Source organism: Odontesthes bonariensis, chromosome 14, assembly GCF_027942865.1.
Source record: "Odontesthes bonariensis isolate fOdoBon6 chromosome 14, fOdoBon6.hap1, whole genome shotgun sequence".
Classification (NCBI taxonomy): domain Eukaryota; kingdom Metazoa; phylum Chordata; class Actinopteri; order Atheriniformes; family Atherinopsidae; genus Odontesthes; species Odontesthes bonariensis.
In genome coordinates, this window is record NC_134519.1 from 10,107,042 (window position 1) to 10,126,877 (window position 19,836).

At 41.8% G+C, this 19,836-nt stretch overlaps 2 protein-coding genes across 4 annotated transcripts; one reads left to right on the forward strand and one right to left on the reverse strand.

Moving 5' to 3' along the window:
* The first annotated feature begins 228 nt into the window (after positions 1-228).
* On the forward strand, positions 229-4,029 carry LOC142398231 (acyl-coenzyme A thioesterase 6-like). The gene is made up of 3 exons (XM_075482190.1): positions 229-714; positions 1,791-1,978; positions 2,673-4,029. Exons 1-3 carry the CDS (start codon positions 264-266, stop codon positions 3,279-3,281), a joined length of 1,248 nt encoding a protein of 415 aa, XP_075338305.1. The 5' UTR covers positions 229-263; the 3' UTR covers positions 3,282-4,029.
* Positions 4,030-10,865: 6,836 nt separating this feature from the next.
* Positions 10,866-19,275, reverse strand: LOC142398677 (acyl-coenzyme A thioesterase 1-like). Of its 3 annotated transcripts, none has more exons than XM_075482777.1 (4): positions 19,227-19,275; positions 15,673-16,128; positions 12,144-12,331; positions 10,866-11,621 (listed from the first exon to the last, which is right to left on the reverse strand). In XM_075482777.1, the coding sequence occupies exons 2-4, from the start codon at positions 16,121-16,123 to the stop codon at positions 11,013-11,015; spliced, it is 1,248 nt and encodes a 415-aa protein (XP_075338892.1). In that variant the 5' UTR covers positions 16,124-16,128; positions 19,227-19,275; the 3' UTR covers positions 10,866-11,012. The 3 variants fall into 3 exon arrangements, with proteins under 3 accessions (XP_075338892.1, XP_075338893.1, XP_075338894.1); XM_075482778.1 differs by having other exon boundaries at positions 15,673-16,125; positions 19,227-19,271; XM_075482779.1 differs by lacking the exon at positions 19,227-19,275 and adding an exon at positions 16,257-18,032 and having other exon boundaries at positions 15,673-16,125.
* Between the last annotated feature and the right edge of the window lie 561 nt (positions 19,276-19,836).

Genomic DNA, 19,836 nt, shown 5'->3' on the forward strand with positions numbered 1-19,836 from the left:
TACCTGTTTGACCTTTATTCCAGGTTTGAAATGCCTCAGTAAACCAAAATGACAAAACAGGTGCTGTTTTTGCTTACCTTATAAAGTTGATTTAAATTGGCACATTTCTTTGAGGATTGCAACAGCTTGGTGAGTTTTAATGTGACTCAACAATGTTTAGTTTATTCCCAGTTTCTGCCTGCGTGAAACCAGTGTTAATTATCTGGCTTTCTACTATATAGCTGTTTATCCAATGTTTGTTTTGTCATATTCACAAAGAAGAAATGTCCAATCAAGTGAGACTGCAGCTGCTGCCTGGCGCCAGGTGTTTCTTTGATGAGCCCATTCAGGTAAAGGTGGCCGGATTGAGGCCCAGACAGGTGGTCACCATGAGAGCCAGATCCACAGATGAGAGAGGAGAGGTGTTCAGCTCCTTGGCCTCCTACAGGGCTGATGGCAGAGGGGAGATCGACCTGGACAGAGAGCCCTCACTCAGCGGCAGCTACGTTGGAGTCGAACCCATGGGTCTGCTGAGATCACTGAGGGCAGAAACCTTACACAAATACTTTCATAAGAACAAGGTATTCGACCCTCATGTGGTGAACTTTTCCGTGCATGAGGAGGATGGTGGGATGCTGGCAGAGTCGACCAATGAGAGGCTTCTGATGGGAGATGGGGTCAGTCGGGTTTCTGTCAAAGAGGGGAATATTCATGGAGTGCTGTTTACTCCCCCAGGTACTGAAGGTTTTCCCTACTTACAGCCACATATACTGTTTGTGAACATAAAAACGCAGCTGAGGCAGCCAATATAGTTTTGTTGCAACAATTGGCATTTTAAGGTCAGGCATACTGACTCAGTCAGTCAATAAACCTGCAAGTTAAATCCTACAAACCTGACACCACAGTAGACTAAATAGATGCAGCTTTTGTCTGTCACTGAGCTGCACAGGAAAACTTAAGTTTGTTGACAAATAAAAACATATGCCGTGCTTCTTAAATTTACTTGGACTTTTTTGTCATTGCAGACAGTTTCAGCCCAATATACTGAATGTTTAACCCTTAAGTTACACCCATTGCTGCATTCCTGCAACTCATTCCAAAAAATGTTCTGATGGAAAACTTTAATCGGTAAATCCTTAATCTGTAATGTTGACATTCTTTTTGAAAAAGGGGTTCTGGCGTTACTTTGTAGCACACTTTCTTCTGTGAACGGGACAGGTCAGGCTCGTCCAGTACCCTCCTCTGTCACAGTCATGTCTTTCTAATGTACACAGAATGCGGTCTTGTTGAAAAATGCATGGATGTTTTAGAAAAAGATGTAGTTTTGATGGCAGCATATGTTGCTCTAAGATCTCAATTAAATTTTCTGCATACTGCGGCCATCATAGAAGTGTAAATTACATTTGCCAGGAGCTCTAATACATCCCCATACCATCACAAGGCCTGGCTTTTGGACTCTTTTGGTCCTTGACTCAGAGTACACGGTTTTCATTTCCAAATTCAGATTTGGAATACTAATTGGTCTGATTACAATACACATTTCCTCCATGTGATGCCTCCAAGTCCAGAGAAGTCAACGCTGCCTCTGGACAAGGTTGACAGGTAAAGAGGTAACAGCCCCTCTTCCCATTTTAGTAGGTAGTGCAGGCCTGAAGGGAAGTATCTTGGGTTGGTATTGTTTGCAGTTAATGCTTCAAAGTAAATGTATTTACTGTCTCATCTTTTCTGATGAAGGGGATTTAGGTATGCAAAGTTAATGGACACATTTTTAACATGCGTGTATTAAATCAAACCTTTGGTCTGTGCTCCAGGAGAGGGCCCGTTTCCGGCTGTGTTGGATCTGTGCACCACCATGTCCGAGAAAAGAGCCTGTCTTCTGGCCAAGAAAGGCTTCACAGTTCTCACAGTGCCTGTGTTCAGTGATAGGCCCGACAACTTAAAAAAGATGCACCTGGACCACTTTGAAGAAGCAGTGCATTTCTTACAGCAGCTACCTAAGGTGACACATCTGCCAACCTGTTAGTTAACAGAATCTGGCTTCAGGTTAAATTAAGTAACAAATCATTGCAAATGTGTTTAATTTGGTTGTTTATTGAGTTTTGGTTGTTCTATATGCGTAATTTATTGTTTTGTTTTAGAGATTTTTTTCTTGTGTCATATGCTCTTACTTCCTGTTTGTCCTGTTCGCCCCAAACAATTATCTTAACTGTTTCCACCTGTCTCTCTTAACCCTCCATCTGTGTCTGAATAAAGTCCTTTTGCTATTGCGTTTGCTCTGACTTTTTACATTTCCTGCTGCTTTTTCCTCAGTGCCTTTTGTTAATTCTTTCAGTTTATTTGCATTGTCTTTGCTCACCTGTGTTTTCTGTCTGCTTTTTGCTCCACCACCCTGCCCATCAGATACCTCTATGCTGTATTTTATTAAATGTGATAACTGCTACAGTATTATCTAATAGGATAAGCATGAAACTGATTTTTTATGTCACCATTTGGGGTAACATCAACAGCATGTAGAACCTTTATTGAAACGACTCAAAGTCAAACTGGTGTTAAAAAACGATACATGCTGATTCCATGTTCTTGTAATATAGTTCTGCGTCAGCTGAGTCCACCGACACCTTCATACTCCAGTTCTTAAGCTGTTTATTGTGATGCAAACTTTGTCTTTACTTATATGTGTGTTTTTTTTGCAGGTGGGCAGTAAAGGTGTTGCTGTAATCTCAGTATCAAAGGGAGCAGATATCGCGCTGTCACTTGCTGCCTTTGTGCCAGGTGTTGAGGCCGTAGTTTGGATCAATGGCTGCAACGCCAATACAGCTTTACCTCTCTACTATAAGAAAAGACTAATCCTTCCTGCGTTAATGTATGACGTTAAGAAAGCGATTACCACCGCGTCAGGGGCAATCATTTGTAAATACTGTATGCACAATCCTCTAAAGGAAGAGAACAAAGCCACCCTGATCCCCATTGAACGCGCCAAGGGACATTTCCTCTTTGCGGCCTCAGAGGACGACCTCAACTGGGACAGCAAAGCCTACATGGATGAGATGGTGGAGAGACTGACACGCCACGGGAAGGAGAACTTTGAGAGTTTGAGTTATCCAGAAGCTGGACACTATTTAGAGCCGCCTTACGGACCGTACTGCCCCTCCAGCTTCCATGGGCTGGCAGGCAAGCCAGTCCTGTGGGGGGGTGAGCCCAGAGCCCACGCAGCAGCTGAAGTCCACCTGTGGAAGAAGATCCAGGAGTTCTTAAGAACTCATCTGAGCTGTGATGCAGCACAGAATAAAGCCAAATTATAGATTTAAATTGATCTAAATGGGAAACATAAAACAACATAATCACTGCTAATTAATTCATATCTGACTTTTCAATGTTTTGTAGTTAACAGAAGTCTACGATTATTATGAATTCTACTCTTAAGAGACCATAAACTCGACCACCTGAAAGTTTTCAGTCCCTTTTCTACAGTTTACAGTCTCACTTTATAACTAATTCAATTGATAGTTTTGTAATAAATCTAAACGCAATTCTCCACAATGACAAATCAAAACCATGTTTTTGAAATGTTCTGTCAAAATGAAATGGTGCGAATGTTTGCTGGCCTCACAAAACAATTTGATGCATCTATAGATGTATCTCAGTAGATGGCAGTCTGGTGAAATCACTACAGACGGCCTCACATTTGACTCTAGAATACTTTGGTATCCAAAGGAGTTCATGGTGGACTCAATGACTGCAAGGTGCCTGGGTCCTGTTGCTTCAGAACGAGCCCAGATCATCAGCCCTCCACCACCGTGCTTGACAGCTGGTATGAGGTGTTTGTGCTGATATGCTGGGTTTGGATCATTGTTGATATCTATCTCCCTTTGCATTGTGTTAACACCCACCTGAAGGCTCCAGACCTGCAAAGTAAACCTAAACCTGAACTGAACAGCTCCTGGCTGCTGTTTACCCTCCTCATACTTATGGAAACAGTGAAGGTGTACTTTTATTTCACACACTGGTTTTGCATGTTGGCCCAGTTTTCAATAAATAATTTATGATGGTGTAATATGTTACACGCTGTCGTTCATTTGAGGTTGTATTTACCTCATTGTTGGACAGTGGGCTGATTTTTTATAATGAATTTTTCAGTATATCCTGATAAACGAGGTCTTAAATGTAAATTAAATGTGTGCTTTTCTTTTTCAGTGACTTTATATCACAGGAAAAGCAATACTTGTTTCCCAGCAGAAATACAATGTTTCACGTGGACACGTGTTGTGATTACATGGCATTTAAGATAAACAAATCAATACAACTATTTAATATGTAATAAACTAAGTTTAGAAGGTGACGTTCCACGAAGGGCTTTAAAAGTCAAGAATAAAATCTTTAAAAAATCAATTCTAAAACATACTGGAAGCCATCTCAAAGAGGACAAAACAGGAGCAATGTGCTCAAATTTTGGACAGGCGCCCAAAAATAATTAAATGACTGATTTCTATTACAAGGTTTTTAGAAAAAAATATGTAAGAAGATAGATGAGATAGTAAGAAAACTAAATATGTATGCAACATTAATGTACCGCGTTCTATATAGATATGAATGGGTATACAATACATTTTCTGTGCCTTAGAGCTACTTTAGCCATTATACTTCACGGAATCCAGTGGTAAGAAGTCCACATTTACTTCCAAAGGAAAGGGTGAAAAAACTGGTACCTCCAACTTAAAGCTAAATGATACTGTCTTTTCCAAGATTCTGTAAAGACACTTATAATGGACTTGGTGCTAAGCCAGAGAAACGTCAAACTAATGGTATCAACAGACGATATGTAATATCACCCGGAATAAAGTTAACAAACAGATTTTTACCACTGTCAGAGCCAAATGTGACTGAATGTAACAGACAGAGAGATGGTACAAAGCAGCAGATGGACAGAGAAACTGTGCCGAGTGCAAAGGTCAAAGATACTCTTGTGCTTGGAGAGGGAGCCATATCTAATATAAACATAAACAGAATAGTTACATGCAGCTATCCAAGTGCCACTGTCTGACATCACAAGATTACTACCTGAGGTACTGGCAAAACATCAACGGGTGAAACAACTGAATGTCCACGTGGGTGCAGTGGACATCAGAGAGAATCAGTCTGAAATCTTAAAAAAAGACTTTGAGAAACTATTTGAGAGTCTTGATAAAGTGACGATACCAACATTCATAAGTGGACTTCTCCCAAACATCGACAGGAGGATCAACAAATTCAGCCGGTTGCTTCAGTTGAACACATGGCTGTCCAAAGTCTGTGAGTCCAGAGGACCTCATTTCATTGAGAACTTTAATCTTTTCTGGCAAAGAGATGATCTGTTTCAAAGAAAAGGTCCACACCTGAACAGAGGTGGAGTGAGACGACTGACGGATAATCTTCTCCACGCTCTGAGGCATCAGAAGGGGCCAGGGCCAGGACCGGGTCCTGTGCTGCCGCCGAGAAAGAGCAAGAGAAGAGCTCCTGCCTCGCCACCCAAGGACCCAGCAAAGGTTTCAGTCACAGCAGCCACAGCAGCACCTCCAGCATCCCGAACACAGGATTCAGCAGCTCCACCATCGCCTTCACCACAGCCCTCACCACGGGCCTGGGACCCACCTGCTGCATCTACACACTCCAGAGATGTTTCACCATCGTTCTCTTCTCCACCGTCACCCAGGAGATTTCCTGATTACCTTGAAAGCTTGGTGAAATCGGGGATGAAAATGGTTCCTCTCACGCCAACCATGGAAAGATCAAGAATTCTATCCTCAAAGAAGCATCGAGCCCCTCTCCCTCCCCAGCCTACTCCATCGACCAAAGCCCCCCCAGCTTGGCCCCCACCACCGGTGCCCACAGCTCCCAACAGCGTCAATGCTGTTGTCTAGGACGCTAAGGGCCTCTGTGTTGGTAAACACCATCTCAACCAGAGGTCCAAGGATGGAGTGAAGAGAGGGACAATCAGACTGTCCAATTAGAGAAATCTTATCCATATCCCTTGCAAGAACACAGCATCCAGTTCAACTATAACTAATCTCAAACACGCAGTACTCAATGTCAGATCTTTAAGTAACAAATCATTCCTGATAAATAGTTTTATTTCCTCTCACAATCTTGATTTTATGACAAAAACACAGCTAATGCAGTCCTGATTGAGTCTAGTCCACCTCACTTCAATTTTGTGTCTGAAAGACGAGAAGGGGTGGGGGTGTTTGTGCCATGCTCAGGGACAATATACCCACCCACAAGTTGTCATTTGTTTTTTTTTCATCATTTGAGTATGTGTCATTCAAAATGGAGATAAAACAATCTTCCATACTTTATATCATAATTTACAAACCACCACAGAATTGTTTTATTGATGATTTTACTGAACTACTTTCAATTGTGTGCACTGCTTTTGACTGTTTAGTCATAACAGGGGACTTGAATGTGCATGTGGATGTAGCCCATAACAAGCGAGCTAAAGAGCTCACTGCTGTCCTTGAAATGTTTGGTCTTACTCAGCATGTGACTGAGCCCACCCACAACAGAGGGCACACTCTAGATGTGCTCATTTCAAGGGGTGTTGTTATTCAAACGTGGATGACGTCGATGTTTGTCATATCTGTGTTTTTTTTTTGCCACGTTCTTAGTTTTGCCATGTTTTAGTTTTTCATGTTTTAGGTTCAGGTCTTGTTTTTAGTTTTTGCCATGCCTCCTCAGTGTTTCTCCTGCCCTGCCATCAGCTTCACTTCCTTTCCTTCACCTGTGTTTTCCCCATCAGCTGCACTCAATCACCAATCACCCTCCACAGTATTTAGTCTCCAGGTTTCTCCATGCTCATAGCCAGATCCTCACTAGTCACTCGTCATCCCACTCATCACAACAAAGTTAAGTACCTTTTCGTGTAATCATAGCCATAGTCATGTTTTGTTTTTGTCACAGTTTAGTTTTTGGTATCCGGTTCAGCCGAGCTTTTTGTTAAAACCTTTTTGAAAATAAATCAAGTTTTTGTTTCTAAAAGAATCTGCATCCGCATCCTTCCTCGCACCCACCCCTGACAATGTTGCTTTATCTGAACATTTCTATGTTTTCTTCGACCTGTCTGTAACACCCAAACCAGCAGCTGGGTCTGCAGTTGTTCGGGGAAGACTCATAAATGACAGAACAGGGACACAGTTCATGGAAATGATTAGGTTTGAGAACACCCTGTGTTCTAATGTTGATGATCTGTTGAACTCTTACACATCAAGTCTCTTAAATGTTTTGGATACCATTGCTCCTGTCAAGGTTAGAATGGTTAAAAGTAGGCAAAGGGCGCCATGGAGGAAAGAAGAGTCGGTCAGGGCACAGAAAAGGGAGAGCCGGAAATGGCGCAAGTCAAAGCTCCAGGTTCATTATGAGACTTACAAAGAAAAGCTATGTGTGTTCAACCAGACTTTGCGTAGAACAAAGGAGAGTTATTTTTCTGAAATCATCAAAACTGCAGTAACAACTCTCGTGTCCTGTTTGCTACAGTAAACAGATTAACAAACCCTCCAGTTTCACTGCCTTTAGAACTCATTTCTACATCCAAGTGTAATGAGTTTGCAATATTCTTTGATGACAAAGTTCAAGGCATTAAAAATGCAATAATTTCCACAATACAAATAACTACTCTGCAGCTGGACACCTAGAGCTGACACATTTCACACCTGTTACTGACAAAACAGTCGAGGAGATTATCTGCAGTTTGATTTCATCAACGTGCTGCCTTGATGAGTTGCCCACTAAATTCCTAAAGTCTCTGCTGAGCAGTTTGTTACCACAACTTGCTCATCTAGTCAACATCTCACTCCAGACTGGAACATTTCCAAAGGCCTTAAAAACTGCTGTCATTAAGCCTCTTCTAAAGAAGAGCAATCTTGATGCCACAGTACTGAACAACTACCGGCCCATATCAAACCTGCCATTCTTAGGCAAAGTCCTAGAAAAAGTTGTATACCAACAGCTTAGTGACTTTCTCCTGTCTAACAATGCTTTTGATACTTTCCAATCAGGCTTTAGGCCCCACCACAGCACTGAGACAGCTCTGATCAAGGTGACAAATGACATCCGCCTGAACACAGATGCAAGTAAAGTCACAGTCTTAGTTCTGCTGGACCTGAGTGCTGCCTTTGACACAGTTGACCATGCGATCTTATTACAGAGGTTAGAAGACTGGGTGGGAAGCTCTGGTCGTGCTTTAAACTGGTTCAAGTCCTATCTGGAGGACAGGAAATATTTTGTTGAAATCAATAACTGTGTCTCAGACCAAATGGCTATGACCTGTGGGGTTCCCCAAGGGTCAATCCTGGGACCCGTATTGTTCAATCTGTACATGCTTCCATCAGGCCAGCTAATACGCAGCTATAATGTGTCCTACCACAACTATGCAGATGACACGCAGATCTACGTGTCACTTTTGGCAGGAGAACACGAGCCTGTAGATACATTGTGTCACTGCATCGAACAGATCAGTGTGTGGATGTAAAACAATTTTCTCCAGCTAAACTCAGACTAAACTGAAATCATTGTCTGTGGCCCACAGAAACAAAGAGAAAGTGTTATGAGTCACCTTGAGACTCTCTCTTTAAAACCTAATTATCAAGTTAGAAATCTCGGGGTAATACTAGCCTGGCTGATGCGTCCACAATCTCGATGAGATGGTGGTCTGGGGACTAGGTGTGCATTTTCTCGTATTTGAGGCGTGGTTTACGAATGCCTAGAGCCGTTTATTGGGCGCTACAAATGTCTATCAAATCGGTCTGTAATGTGTCACAGGATCAAAAACACAGAGAAGGAGCAGCATCAGTCCCCTTACCTTCCTCGCAGCGCCATCTAGCGGCCACAGTGAAAAACAGCAGACAACTCAAAAATATACTGACGTCAAACACGAGTCAAAAACAAAGTAGATTTGGGGCTTTTTTGATTTCATAACATCAGTAACTTCGATGTATTTTGTATGTATGGAGTTAGTTAATGTCTCGTTTACATATTTAAAACAAACTTTTTAAATGGAAAAGAAAAAAGAATCTTAAAATCAATCAAGTAAGGAAGTTTGCTGGTGATAATAGTTCAAATTTAACCATAAAGATTGTTTAGTCTTCAGTAAGAAATATATTTTCCAGTTTTGTTGCTTTGTATGCTCTTATGGGTTTTTCATAGAGCACACTGTGACATATCTATTATAATTAATTTTTGGGAAGAAGGTAAAAACGTATATTTGTTCCTGGCTGCTGATACCATTTCTTTTCTATGAAATAATAAGAGCAGATTTCTAAAACCTTCTCTGTAAAACACCTTTAATTCCTATTACCGTATATCAGCAGTAGTTTAAACTAAACTGATGAAACTGTCAGATGCAAACCTTGTATGTCAAAAACTTTCCATTTCAGGGAATGACTATGTTGTGTTGTTATAAGGATGATTGCCTACAGACGGCGCTAGAGAACGGTAGCCTATGCGACGATGAGTGAGTTGTGACTGAAGAAAAAGAAGAAAGAGTAATAAAAGCTGGAAGTGAAGCACAGTCTTCTGCGAGTTTGTTGATTACTTTTACAAAATACCACAGACTTAACAATCAAAGCCCATGAAGTGAGATGATGAATCTTCTCAAAGATCTACATGACAATAAATCTGGTCTTATCTTAAATGCCATGCAATCACAACACGTATCCACGTGAAACATTGGATTTCTGCTGGGAAACAAGTATTGCTTTTGCTGTGATATATAGTAACAGAAAAAGAAAAGCACACTGTTGGAAAACTGTATATTGATTTCCATTTTGAGTAAACAACATTTTATAGACAGATATGTAGTGTGTGAACTTTGCTTAGTGTGATACAAAGTAATTAAAGGGAACTGTGAGAAACAGGGTGCTCTGGTCTTCCCATGTAGGAGAATGTGCAACCACTCAACACGTGAGGAACTAGACGTCCCAGTGAAACATTTTTTGCATCTTGCTCACAAGATTGTTTTACGTATGCTGATTGTAACGAAGCTGTGTAATAAAAAGAACTACACGGGGAAAGTCGGATGGAGTCGTTTGAGCACGGGTGAAGGAGTAAGTTCTGTCACTCCGTCCGGCTCCCCTTGCAAGTAAAAATACAATCTTGTGCACTGTGTGTTTTGTTGATCACTGGGCTTGTCTTGAGTGAATTGTGTTCCAGCTGGGTTAACATTTAGACCTAAGACACACATTTAATATACATTTATGACCTCATGTATAAGGATATAAAATTCATCCTTAAAAGAACAGCATGTAACATATTACACCATCATAAATTATTTATTGAAAACTGGGCCAACATGCAAAACCAGTGTGTGAAATAAAAGTACACCTTCACTGCTTCCATAAGTATGAGGAGGGTAAACAGCAGCCAGGAGCTGCTCAGTTCAGGTTTAGGTTTACTTTGCAGGTCTGGAGCCTTCAGGTGGGTGTTAACACAATGCAAAGGGAGATAGATATCAACAATGATCCAAACCCAGCATATCAGCACAAACACCTCATACCAGCTGTCAAGCACGGTGGTGGAGGGCTGATGATCTGGGGTCGTTCTGAAGAAACAGGACCGGGCACCTTGCAGTCATTGAGTCCACCATGAACTCCTTTGGATACCAAAGTATTCTAGAGTCAAATGTGAGGCCGTCTGTAGTGATTTCACCAGACTGCCATCTACTGAGATACATCTATAGATGCATCAAATTGTTTTGTGAGGTCAGCAAACATTCGCACCATTTCATTTTGACAGAACATTCCAAAAACATGGTTTTGATTTGTCATTGTGGAGAATTGCGTTTAGATTTATTACAAAACTATCGTTTGAATTAGTTATAAAGTGAGACTGTAAACTGTAAAAAAGGGACTGAAAACTTTCAGGTGGTCGAGTTTATGGTCTCTTAAGAGTAGAATTCATAATAATCGTAGACTTCTGTTAACTACAAAACATTGAAAATTCAGATATGAATTAATTAGCAGTGATTATGTTGTTTTATGTTTCCCATTTAGATCAATTTAAATCTATAATTTGGCTTTATTCTGTGCTGCATCACAGCTCAGATGAGTTCTTAAGAACTCCTGGATCTTCTTCCACAGGTGGACTTCAGCTGCTGCGTGGGCTCTGGGCTCACCCCCCCACAGGACAAGGAAGCTCAGCATCCCATGAAAAGCCGAGGGGCAGTGTGGTCCGTAAGGTGGTTCCAGCAAGTGTCCAGCTTCTGGATAACTCACAGTCTCAAAGTTCTCCTTCCCGTGGCGTTTCAGTCTCTCCACCATCTCATCCATGTAGGCTTTGCTGTCCCAGTTGAGGTCGTCCTCTGAGGCCGCAAAGAGGAAACGTCCCTTGGCGCGTTCTATGGGGATCAGGCTCCCCTTGTTCTCCTCATCCAGAGGATTATTAACAGCGTACTTGATTATGTTACCTCCTGTCTCAGTGGAAATCACCTTATTGAAGTTAAACATTAATGAAGAGAGGATCTGTTGTCCCTTACAGTAAAGGGGAATGCCCACATTGGCGGAGCAACCATTGATCCAAACTACGGCCTCAACACCTGGCACAAAGGCAGCAAGTGACAGTGCGATATCTGCACCCTTTGATCGTGAGATTACAGCAACACCTTTACTGCCCACCTGCAAAATAACACACACATAAGTAAAGACAAAGTTTGCATCACAATAAACAGCTTAAGAACTGGAGTATGAAGGTGTCGGTGGACTCAGCTGATGCAGAACTATATTACAAGAACATGGAATCAGCATGTATCGTATTTTAACACCAGTTTAAGTCTTTACTTTAAGTCGTTTCAATAAAGGTTCTACATGCTGTTGATGTTACCCTGAATGGTGACATAAAAAATCAGTTGTGTGTTTATCCTATAAAATAATACTGTAGCAGTTATCACATTTAATGAAATACAGCATAGAGGTATCTGATGGGCAGGGTGGTGGAGATAAAAACAGAAAAAAAACACACACATTAAACTCAACACATTTGCAATGATATGTTACTTAATTTGAGTATATCTATGATGATGTTTTATTCCGATTAGACCTTTTGAATCTCAGGGCATCAAGCTCAAAAGAAAAATACTGACCATGTTATCTGACAGCAAAAAAACAACAGTTGGCACATGTTTGACATGGATGTGTCACCTTAGGTAGCTGCTGTAAGAAATGCACTGCTTCTTCAAAGTGGTCCAGGTGCATCTTTTTTAAGTTGTCGGGCCTGTCACTGAACACAGGCACTGTGAGAACTGTGAAGCCTTTGTTGGCCAGAAGACAGGCTCTTTTCTCAGACATGAAGGTGCACAGATCCAACACAGCCGGAAACGGGCCCTCTCCTGGAGCACAGGCCAAAGGTTTGACTTAATACACGCCTGTTAAAAATGTGTCCATTAACTTTGCATACTTAAATCCCCTTCATCAGCAAAGATGAGACAGTAAATACATTTACTTTGAATCATTAACTGCAAACAATACCAACCCAAGATACTTCCCTTCAGGCCTGCACTACCTACTAAAATGGGAAGAGGGGCTGTTACCTCTTTACCTGTCAACCTTGTCCAGAGGCAGCGTTGACTTCTCTGGACTTGGAGGTATCACATGGAGGAAATGTGTATTGTGGTCAGACCAATTAGTATTCCAAATCTGAATTTGGAAATGAAAACCGTGTACTGTGAGTACGGATGGGAATTGTTAAGAATTTAGCGATTCCGGTTCCATTATTGATATTGTTTAGCGAGTCGGTTCTCATTCCCGTGGAATGCTCTCTCTGGGTCGGGAATGAGATCCTTCCCCAAGTGGAGGAGTTCAAGTATCTTGGGGCCTTGTTCACGAGTGAGGGACGAATGGAGCGGGAGATTGACAGATGGATCGGTGCGGCGTCTGCAGTGATGCGGGCTCTGCACCGGCCCGTCGTGGTGAAGAAGGAGCTGAGCTAGAAGGCGAAGCTCTCGATTTACCGGTCAATCTATGTTCCTACCCTCACCTATCGCGAATACAAGCGGCTGAAATGAGTTTCCTCCGCAGGGTGTCTGGGCTCTCCCTTAGAGATAGGGTGAGAAGCTCGGTCATTCGGGAGGGGCTTGGAGTAGAACCACGTTGGAGAGACTATGTTTCTCGGCTGGCAGAGGTAACGCCTCGGGGTCCCCCTAGAAGAGTTGGAGGAAGTGGCCGGGGACAGGGACGTCTGGGTCTCTTTGCTCAGGCTGCTGCCCCCGCGACCCGACCCCCGGAGAAGCGTAAGATGATGGATGGAGTCGGTTCTCTTGTCGATTCTGATCCAGTTATATATGATACAAATGGCTTTGGTTGCAGTAACACTTTAATTTCAAGTATGCACCAACATTTGATCTATTTTCGCCTCCATCGTTTTACTTTTCCCTGCCTCGATGAAAGGGGTTGCTACATGTATTCGGGAGCCTGCCTCTGAGCCTGCCTCACTCTTGCAGTCCTCGTCAAATAAATGTTGATATCAGATGGAAATTATTACAGTATGTCGCTAACATTATTATAATCAACAGGACCTAGAAGTTTTACGTTACAGGGCTCTCAAGTTTTGAATGCAGGCAAGAGTGACACACCCCATGATGAGAGTTGCCGCCATCGCTTAGCAGCGTGTCAAAGACTTTACATTCGTGCAAAGTAACTGCATGCTGTGTGGTCAAATATTTCAGCATGTTGGAGGTATTTCCCCCCTTTGATGTGATTAAAGCTTTGCACCTGTTGCCCTCGTAGCCTGTTGTCCTTTTTGTTGAAATATAACCACACTTTGGAGCGCTTCAGCCTCGACGCCATGTTGGAAACATTCTGAGCCAAAATAGGAAGCGTCCACATGACGGCATCGTGCAAATGCGTCAAATGTTAGCAGAACCTATGAACGGGATCGTTAGGCTGGCGGATTAACGATTCCACGGGATCGAACTAATGGGAGCCGGTTTTTGTTCTCAAATCCCATCCCTGAGTCAAGGACCAAAAGAGTCCAAAAGCCAGGCCTAGTGATGGTATGGGGATGTATTAGAGCTCTTGGCAAATGTCATTTACACTTCTATGATGGCCGCATTAATGCAGAAAATTCAATTGAGATCTTAGAGCAACATATGCTGCCATCAAAACTACATATTTTTCTAAAACAATCATAAATTTTTCAACAAGACCGCATTCTGTGTACATTAGAAAGACATGACTGTGACAGAGGAGGGTACTGGACGAGCCTGACCTGTCCCGTTCACAGAAGAAAGTGTGCTACAAAGTAATGCCAGAACCCCTTTTTCAAAAAGAATGTCAACATTACAGATTAAGGATTTACCGATTAAAGTTTTCCATCAGAACATTTTTTGGAATGAGTTGCAGGAATGTCCAACTTAAAAGTGGGGTAGGGGATCTTTTTCTGGAACATTTTTTTACATATTGCTTGAAATACTCTTCACACCCCCATTGCAACTGTCACGCCCAGAAACTCTCATTTTTTGGTTTTCATGTTTAGGTTATGTTTGTTTTCAGTCCATGTTTAGTTTTGCCTTAGTTTTCCCTTCACTTCCCTCACCCAGGTAATTAGTTTATTCCCCTCACCTGTCCATTGTCTCCAGCTGCACTCACTCTCCAATCACTCCCAGCCCTCTATTTAGTCTCTTGTCTCCCCTGTCTGGTTGTTGGTTCCTTGTTTGTGTCTGACCCTTCATGCCATGCTACAAGATATCTTTGACCAAGTTAAGTATTTATTAATCTTTACCATGTTTAGTCCTTGTTTTGTTTTTCCAGTATTTTCCCCAGTTGAGTTTTTTTGAATCCGGCTAAGCCGCGCTTTATGTTGTTACTTTGTTTTTTGTTATTAAATCACCCTTCTTCTTGAGAAAAGTCCGCATCCGTGTCCTCCCTACACCACACCCTGACAGCAACCAATTAATTAAAAGTTTTGACATAAATATGAAAAGTTTTAGTGGCCTCTAGGTCGTACAATCTAGGAAAAACACTATCCAATCATACTGAACGGACCGTTAACGATGATTGGATTCTGATGCGTCTATCAAACTGCAATCTGCTCCTCCCTCCCCCTCCTTCCCCCTGTGCGCGTACCCTGCTCCGTGAACGAATTACGCGTCCAGAAGCTTGGCAGGAAGCTAAACTAGAGCCAGCTAGCATTATTAAACTTATAGTTATCATATACTAAATACGGCAACGATCGATGCTTGCTGTCAGAACAGCGCTCGTGCACCTTCGTGCTTGTGCACGTTCATGTACTCTAGAGGCGTGGCTTCGGGGGGGAAGTGAAGAAAAGGGTTGGGACTTTTTACCTGTGTATTTTCAAAATGCAGCTTCGCTGGACTCAAAATCCAGGATCTCCTACCCTACCTTTAAGGGTTAAACATTCACTATATTGGGCTGAAACTGTCTGCAATGACAAAAAAAGTCCAAGTAAATTTAAGAAGCACGGCATATGTTTTTATTCGTCAACAAACTTAAGTTTTCCTGTGCAGCTCAGTGACAGACAAAAGCTGCATCTATTTAGTCTACAGTGGTGTCAGGTTTGTAGGATTTAACTTGCAGGTTTATTGACTGACTGAGTCAGTATGCCTGACCTTAAAATGCCAATTGTTGCAACAAAACTATATTGGCTGCCTCAGCTGCGTTTTTATGTTCACAAACAGTATATGTGGCTGTAAGTAGGGAAAACCTTCAGTACCTGGGGGAGTAAACAGCACTCCATGAATATTCCCCTCTTTGACAGGAACCCGACTGACCCCATCTCCCATCAGAAGCCTCTCATTGGTCGACTCTGCCAGCATCCCACCATCCTCCTCATGCACGGAAAAGTTCACCACATGAGGGTCGAATACCTTGTTCTTATAAAAGTATTTGTGTAAGGTTTCTGCCCTCAGTGATCTCAGCAGACCCATGGGTTCGACTCCAACGTAGCTGCCGCTGAGTGAGGGCTCTCTGTCCAGGTCGATCTCCCCTCTGCCATCAGCCCTGTAGGAGGCCAAGGAGCTGAACACCTCTCCTCTCTCATCTGTGGATCTGGCTCTCATGGTGACCACCTGTCTGGGCCTCAATCCGGCCACCTTTACCTGAATGGGCTCATCAAAGAAACACCTGGCGCCAGGCAGCAGCTGCAGTCTCACTTGATTGGACATTTCTTCTTTGTGAATATGACAAAACAAACATTGGATAAACAACTGTATAGTAGAAAGCCAGATAATTAACACTGGTTTCACGCAGGCAGAAACTGGGAATAAACTAAACATTGTTGAGTCACGTAAAACTCACCAAGCTGTTGCAGTAAAGTCCTCAAAGAAATGTGCCAACTTAAATCAACTTTATAAGGTAAGCAAAAACAGCACCTGTTTTGTCATTTTGGTTTACTGAGGCATTTCAAACCTGGAATAAATAGGCCGTAAGGTGAACCTCGAAAACTCCTTCAGAACACCAGGTTTGTTCCACGCACTCCGTACCAAACACGATTCAGCTCATAAAAACATTGAGTTATGTTGAGGTTTAAAAAAAAGGTTCGCCGCTCAGAACACAGTACTTTTTTAGTTAGCAACGTTTAAAGGAAGAACTAGTGCCTGGCAAGGCGTATGTACATATTCGGCCGGCGTAATAACAGTTTGGCTCGTGAGAGTTGCCACAGTTGAGACGTCATAAGAATGGTCAAATCGGATAGCTGGTATGTCAGCTGAGCTGGTAAACAGAAACAGCACCGCAGTAGCAGCGCGATCATCCAGCAGTACCGAAGAAGACGAAATTTCGACCGAAAGATTTGTTACATGCACATATCTTCTGTTAAGCATGAGGAAACACAGAATTTCACCTGCACAAGGTGGAATGGAAGGAATCAGAAGGAACAAATAAAGAAGCACTTGCTGAGTTCTTATACGATGCGTGGCCACATGCTGATCTTACAGCAGTGGGAAGAAACCTCAGCTTGTACATAGCACATCAACACCAATGTCACTGTGTGATTGTACTGGAAGGTGTGCAGTCTGTTCATGCTAAGGAAGACCTGCAGTGTGACCATGAAGAATGTGACACAAGGGTGTTTTTGCATGCACAACATGCTGCACAGGAACATAAGACTGTCATTATTAAGAGCCCTGACACTGATGTAGCAGTCATTGCTGTGAGTCTGCAGAAAGATTTGCCATGCAGCTTGTACTTTTTCACAGGGACGGGCAACAGAACATGCATAATGGACATTACCAAGGTGTCATCAGCTCTCGGAGCCAGTGTGTGTTCAGCCTTGATTGGGATCCATACATTCTCTGGGTGTGACTCCACAAGGCAAAAAGAAGACATTTGCTGTGGCATGCGAGAAAGATGTCTCCCTGAAGGCTTTCAGAAATCTGGGGCCTGAATTTAACTTGGACCACTCTACATTTGCATTATATGTATGCCATTTGTACGATCAACCAACCGCAGAAAACATCAATGAGGCTAGGTACAAAGCTTTCTGTATGGCATCATCAGCCTTGCCAGAATTATCAATCCCCCCAACAAGTGATGCCCTCCACCAGCACTGCAAAAGGGCAAATTATCAGGCTAAAATAATGAGGTCATGTGTAAAGCAAAAGATTGGCGCTCCATCTCCCACTGGACATGGTTGGCATCTGGAAGATGGAAATCTTCAAGTGACATGGATGACAAGAAATCCAGCCCCTGTTTTACATGTCATACACTGTGGTTGCAGAGGGAGTGCCTGTGAGACAAAGAGATGCTCCTGTTTCTCTGCAGGACTCTGTTGTACAGACTTGTGCAGGTGTTCCAGCTGTTCAAACACCACAAAGGAAACAGAGGATAAAGATGATTTCAGCTGCCCTGACACTGACAGTGAGGAATAGTGTGTGTGCGCGCATTTTTATTTTTTATTTTTACCTCTATTCTATTCCATTTGTATCACTCCTTTTATTATGGTTATGTATATAAGTTTATGCCGGTTGATGTAAATGCCAGTTGATGTGTATGCCCTACTTGTTTTGATTTTGTTATGTGTTGCATAGTTATTAGTGAATAAATCAGTAAATGAATACCTGAATGGTCCTTATCATTGATAATTAGAATTATTTCCATTCATTAATAAAAAATGACAACATGAAAAGGTAACCTTAGTTGTTTGTACTATAAATAAAGCACTGTTTGGAATTAATTTAGCCCACGTTACAAACACGTGGATGGTTATCAATAATTATTGGATTCCATTAATTGATCAAAATGACAACATGAAAGGTCACTTGCATAATTGTGCTTCGTGCTGTAAATAAAGCACTATTTAGAATTTATTTGGCTCAATTCAGAAATAGATGAATGAGCATTATCGTTGATAATTATTATTTTATGTTCACTTTAAAACGATATTTTGCGAGATTCCTTTCTGTAGGTTAGATTTGACAGCGCCAGGCAGGTTGTCATTTTTCCAGTTTGTTGTCGTAAATCGGCAACGTGATTGGTCCAGCGCGCTCACGTGGTGTCTTGTGACGTCAAAATCGTCATTCAGCCCTGCGGAAAATATTTCTTCAGAAAACGTCTCGGTTTAAAAAAAGTACAGGATTCTGTGACGCGAAACTTTTTTTATATGTGCAAAATAACTTGGTCATTTTTATCAGCTAACGGGCATGTAGTTCGGAGAGCACGGAGCGAGCCTATACGAAAACGGGGTTCACCTTACGGCCTATAAAAAAGGTCAAACAGGTATGCACGACACAGATCACGGCAATCTAGGTTACATGTCAGAACTGAACTGTCGAGGTTTCTGCTGCTAAATGTTTTAATGTAATGACGTGGGAGGCTTAATGTAAGAGCGCTGAAATTACAGTATGTGTTCATGTAGAAAAAATAAATTGCGACTTTAAGGTTTAAAAGCCTGAACAAGAATCCTGCAGAGCACCACTTCTGCTGATTTAGGTTAAAATTCGGCAGTTTTAGTAAGTTTCTTTAACGCCGAATTATTGAACTGTTACCAAAATTGATCAAAAGTTTTCATACATTATGTATAATTTATGATTTTTTATGATTTTGAGAAGGTAAATGTTGATACGACTGATCTGAATAGAAGTCTTGCACTCGCTGGACGCTGTGATTATAGTTCAGGAAAGTTAGGCTACCCTACTGTTTTATTTTGTCTTGGCAATCCAAGATATTGTTTTATTTTATGCAATATTATAGAATATATTCAGAAATATCTTGAATTGCCATTTTAAGACTCAAGTAATCATGTTGTCTGAAAAATAAATCGCAACTGACCTCGACAGAAGGATCCAAGTTATAATGTCCGGACTTCACTGACTTTCTCAGCGCATGCTCGATGAGTTGCGCGTCAGCGCTGAAACGGGGACATTTCTTTTTCTAAAAATAGAATAATATCATAATACTACTCAACAAATAGCCATCAACCACTAGATGTTCTTAAGCGGGCAACTTACGTTTTTCATGCAGCTCTGTGCAACAGCAAACTCAATTTTCCAGAACTCAACTCTTCTTTAATTATTATTCTTGTACACCGGTTACACTGTAATTATAAATATCATGTGGTAATCGAAAGGAAATAGAGCTGCTTTGTTGTTGTTGTACAAATACTGTTGCATTAACCTCCATTCTTTTTGCTGCAGAGCTTTAAATTCTGAAACTGTTAGTATGAATTACCAACAACAAACCCATGTTGTTTGATGAAAGTCACTTCTTCATGAACTTATTTCAACCAATCTGAAAGTAAAAAGAGTTGTGTGACAAACTTATCGGTTATCTTACATGCTATTGTTGATATTGGTGGAACAATTCACTTCCAACATGTGTTATCTATATCATCATGTCAGTAAATCCACACACGAGACAAAAACAAAGTAGATTTGGAGCT

Excerpts from the sequence above, each read along its gene's own strand:
- LOC142398231 (XM_075482190.1), top strand. The coding sequence starts at position 264 with ATGTCCAATCAAGTGAGACTGCAGCTGCTGCCTGGCGCCAGGTGTTTC. Across the intron at positions 715-1,790 it reads AGTGCTGTTTACTCCCCCAG|GAGAGGGCCCGTTTCCGGCT; the intron begins GTACTGAAGGTT and ends TCTGTGCTCCAG. Across the intron at positions 1,979-2,672 it reads TCTTACAGCAGCTACCTAAG|GTGGGCAGTAAAGGTGTTGC; the intron begins GTGACACATCTG and ends TTTTTTTTGCAG.
- LOC142398677 (XM_075482777.1), bottom strand. The coding sequence starts at position 16,123 with ATGTCCAATCAAGTGAGACTGCAGCTGCTGCCTGGCGCCAGGTGTTTC. Across the intron at positions 12,332-15,672 it reads AGTGCTGTTTACTCCCCCAG|GAGAGGGCCCGTTTCCGGCT; the intron begins GTACTGAAGGTT and ends CCTGTGCTCCAG. Across the intron at positions 11,622-12,143 it reads TCTTACAGCAGCTACCTAAG|GTGGGCAGTAAAGGTGTTGC; the intron begins GTGACACATCCA and ends GTTATTTTGCAG.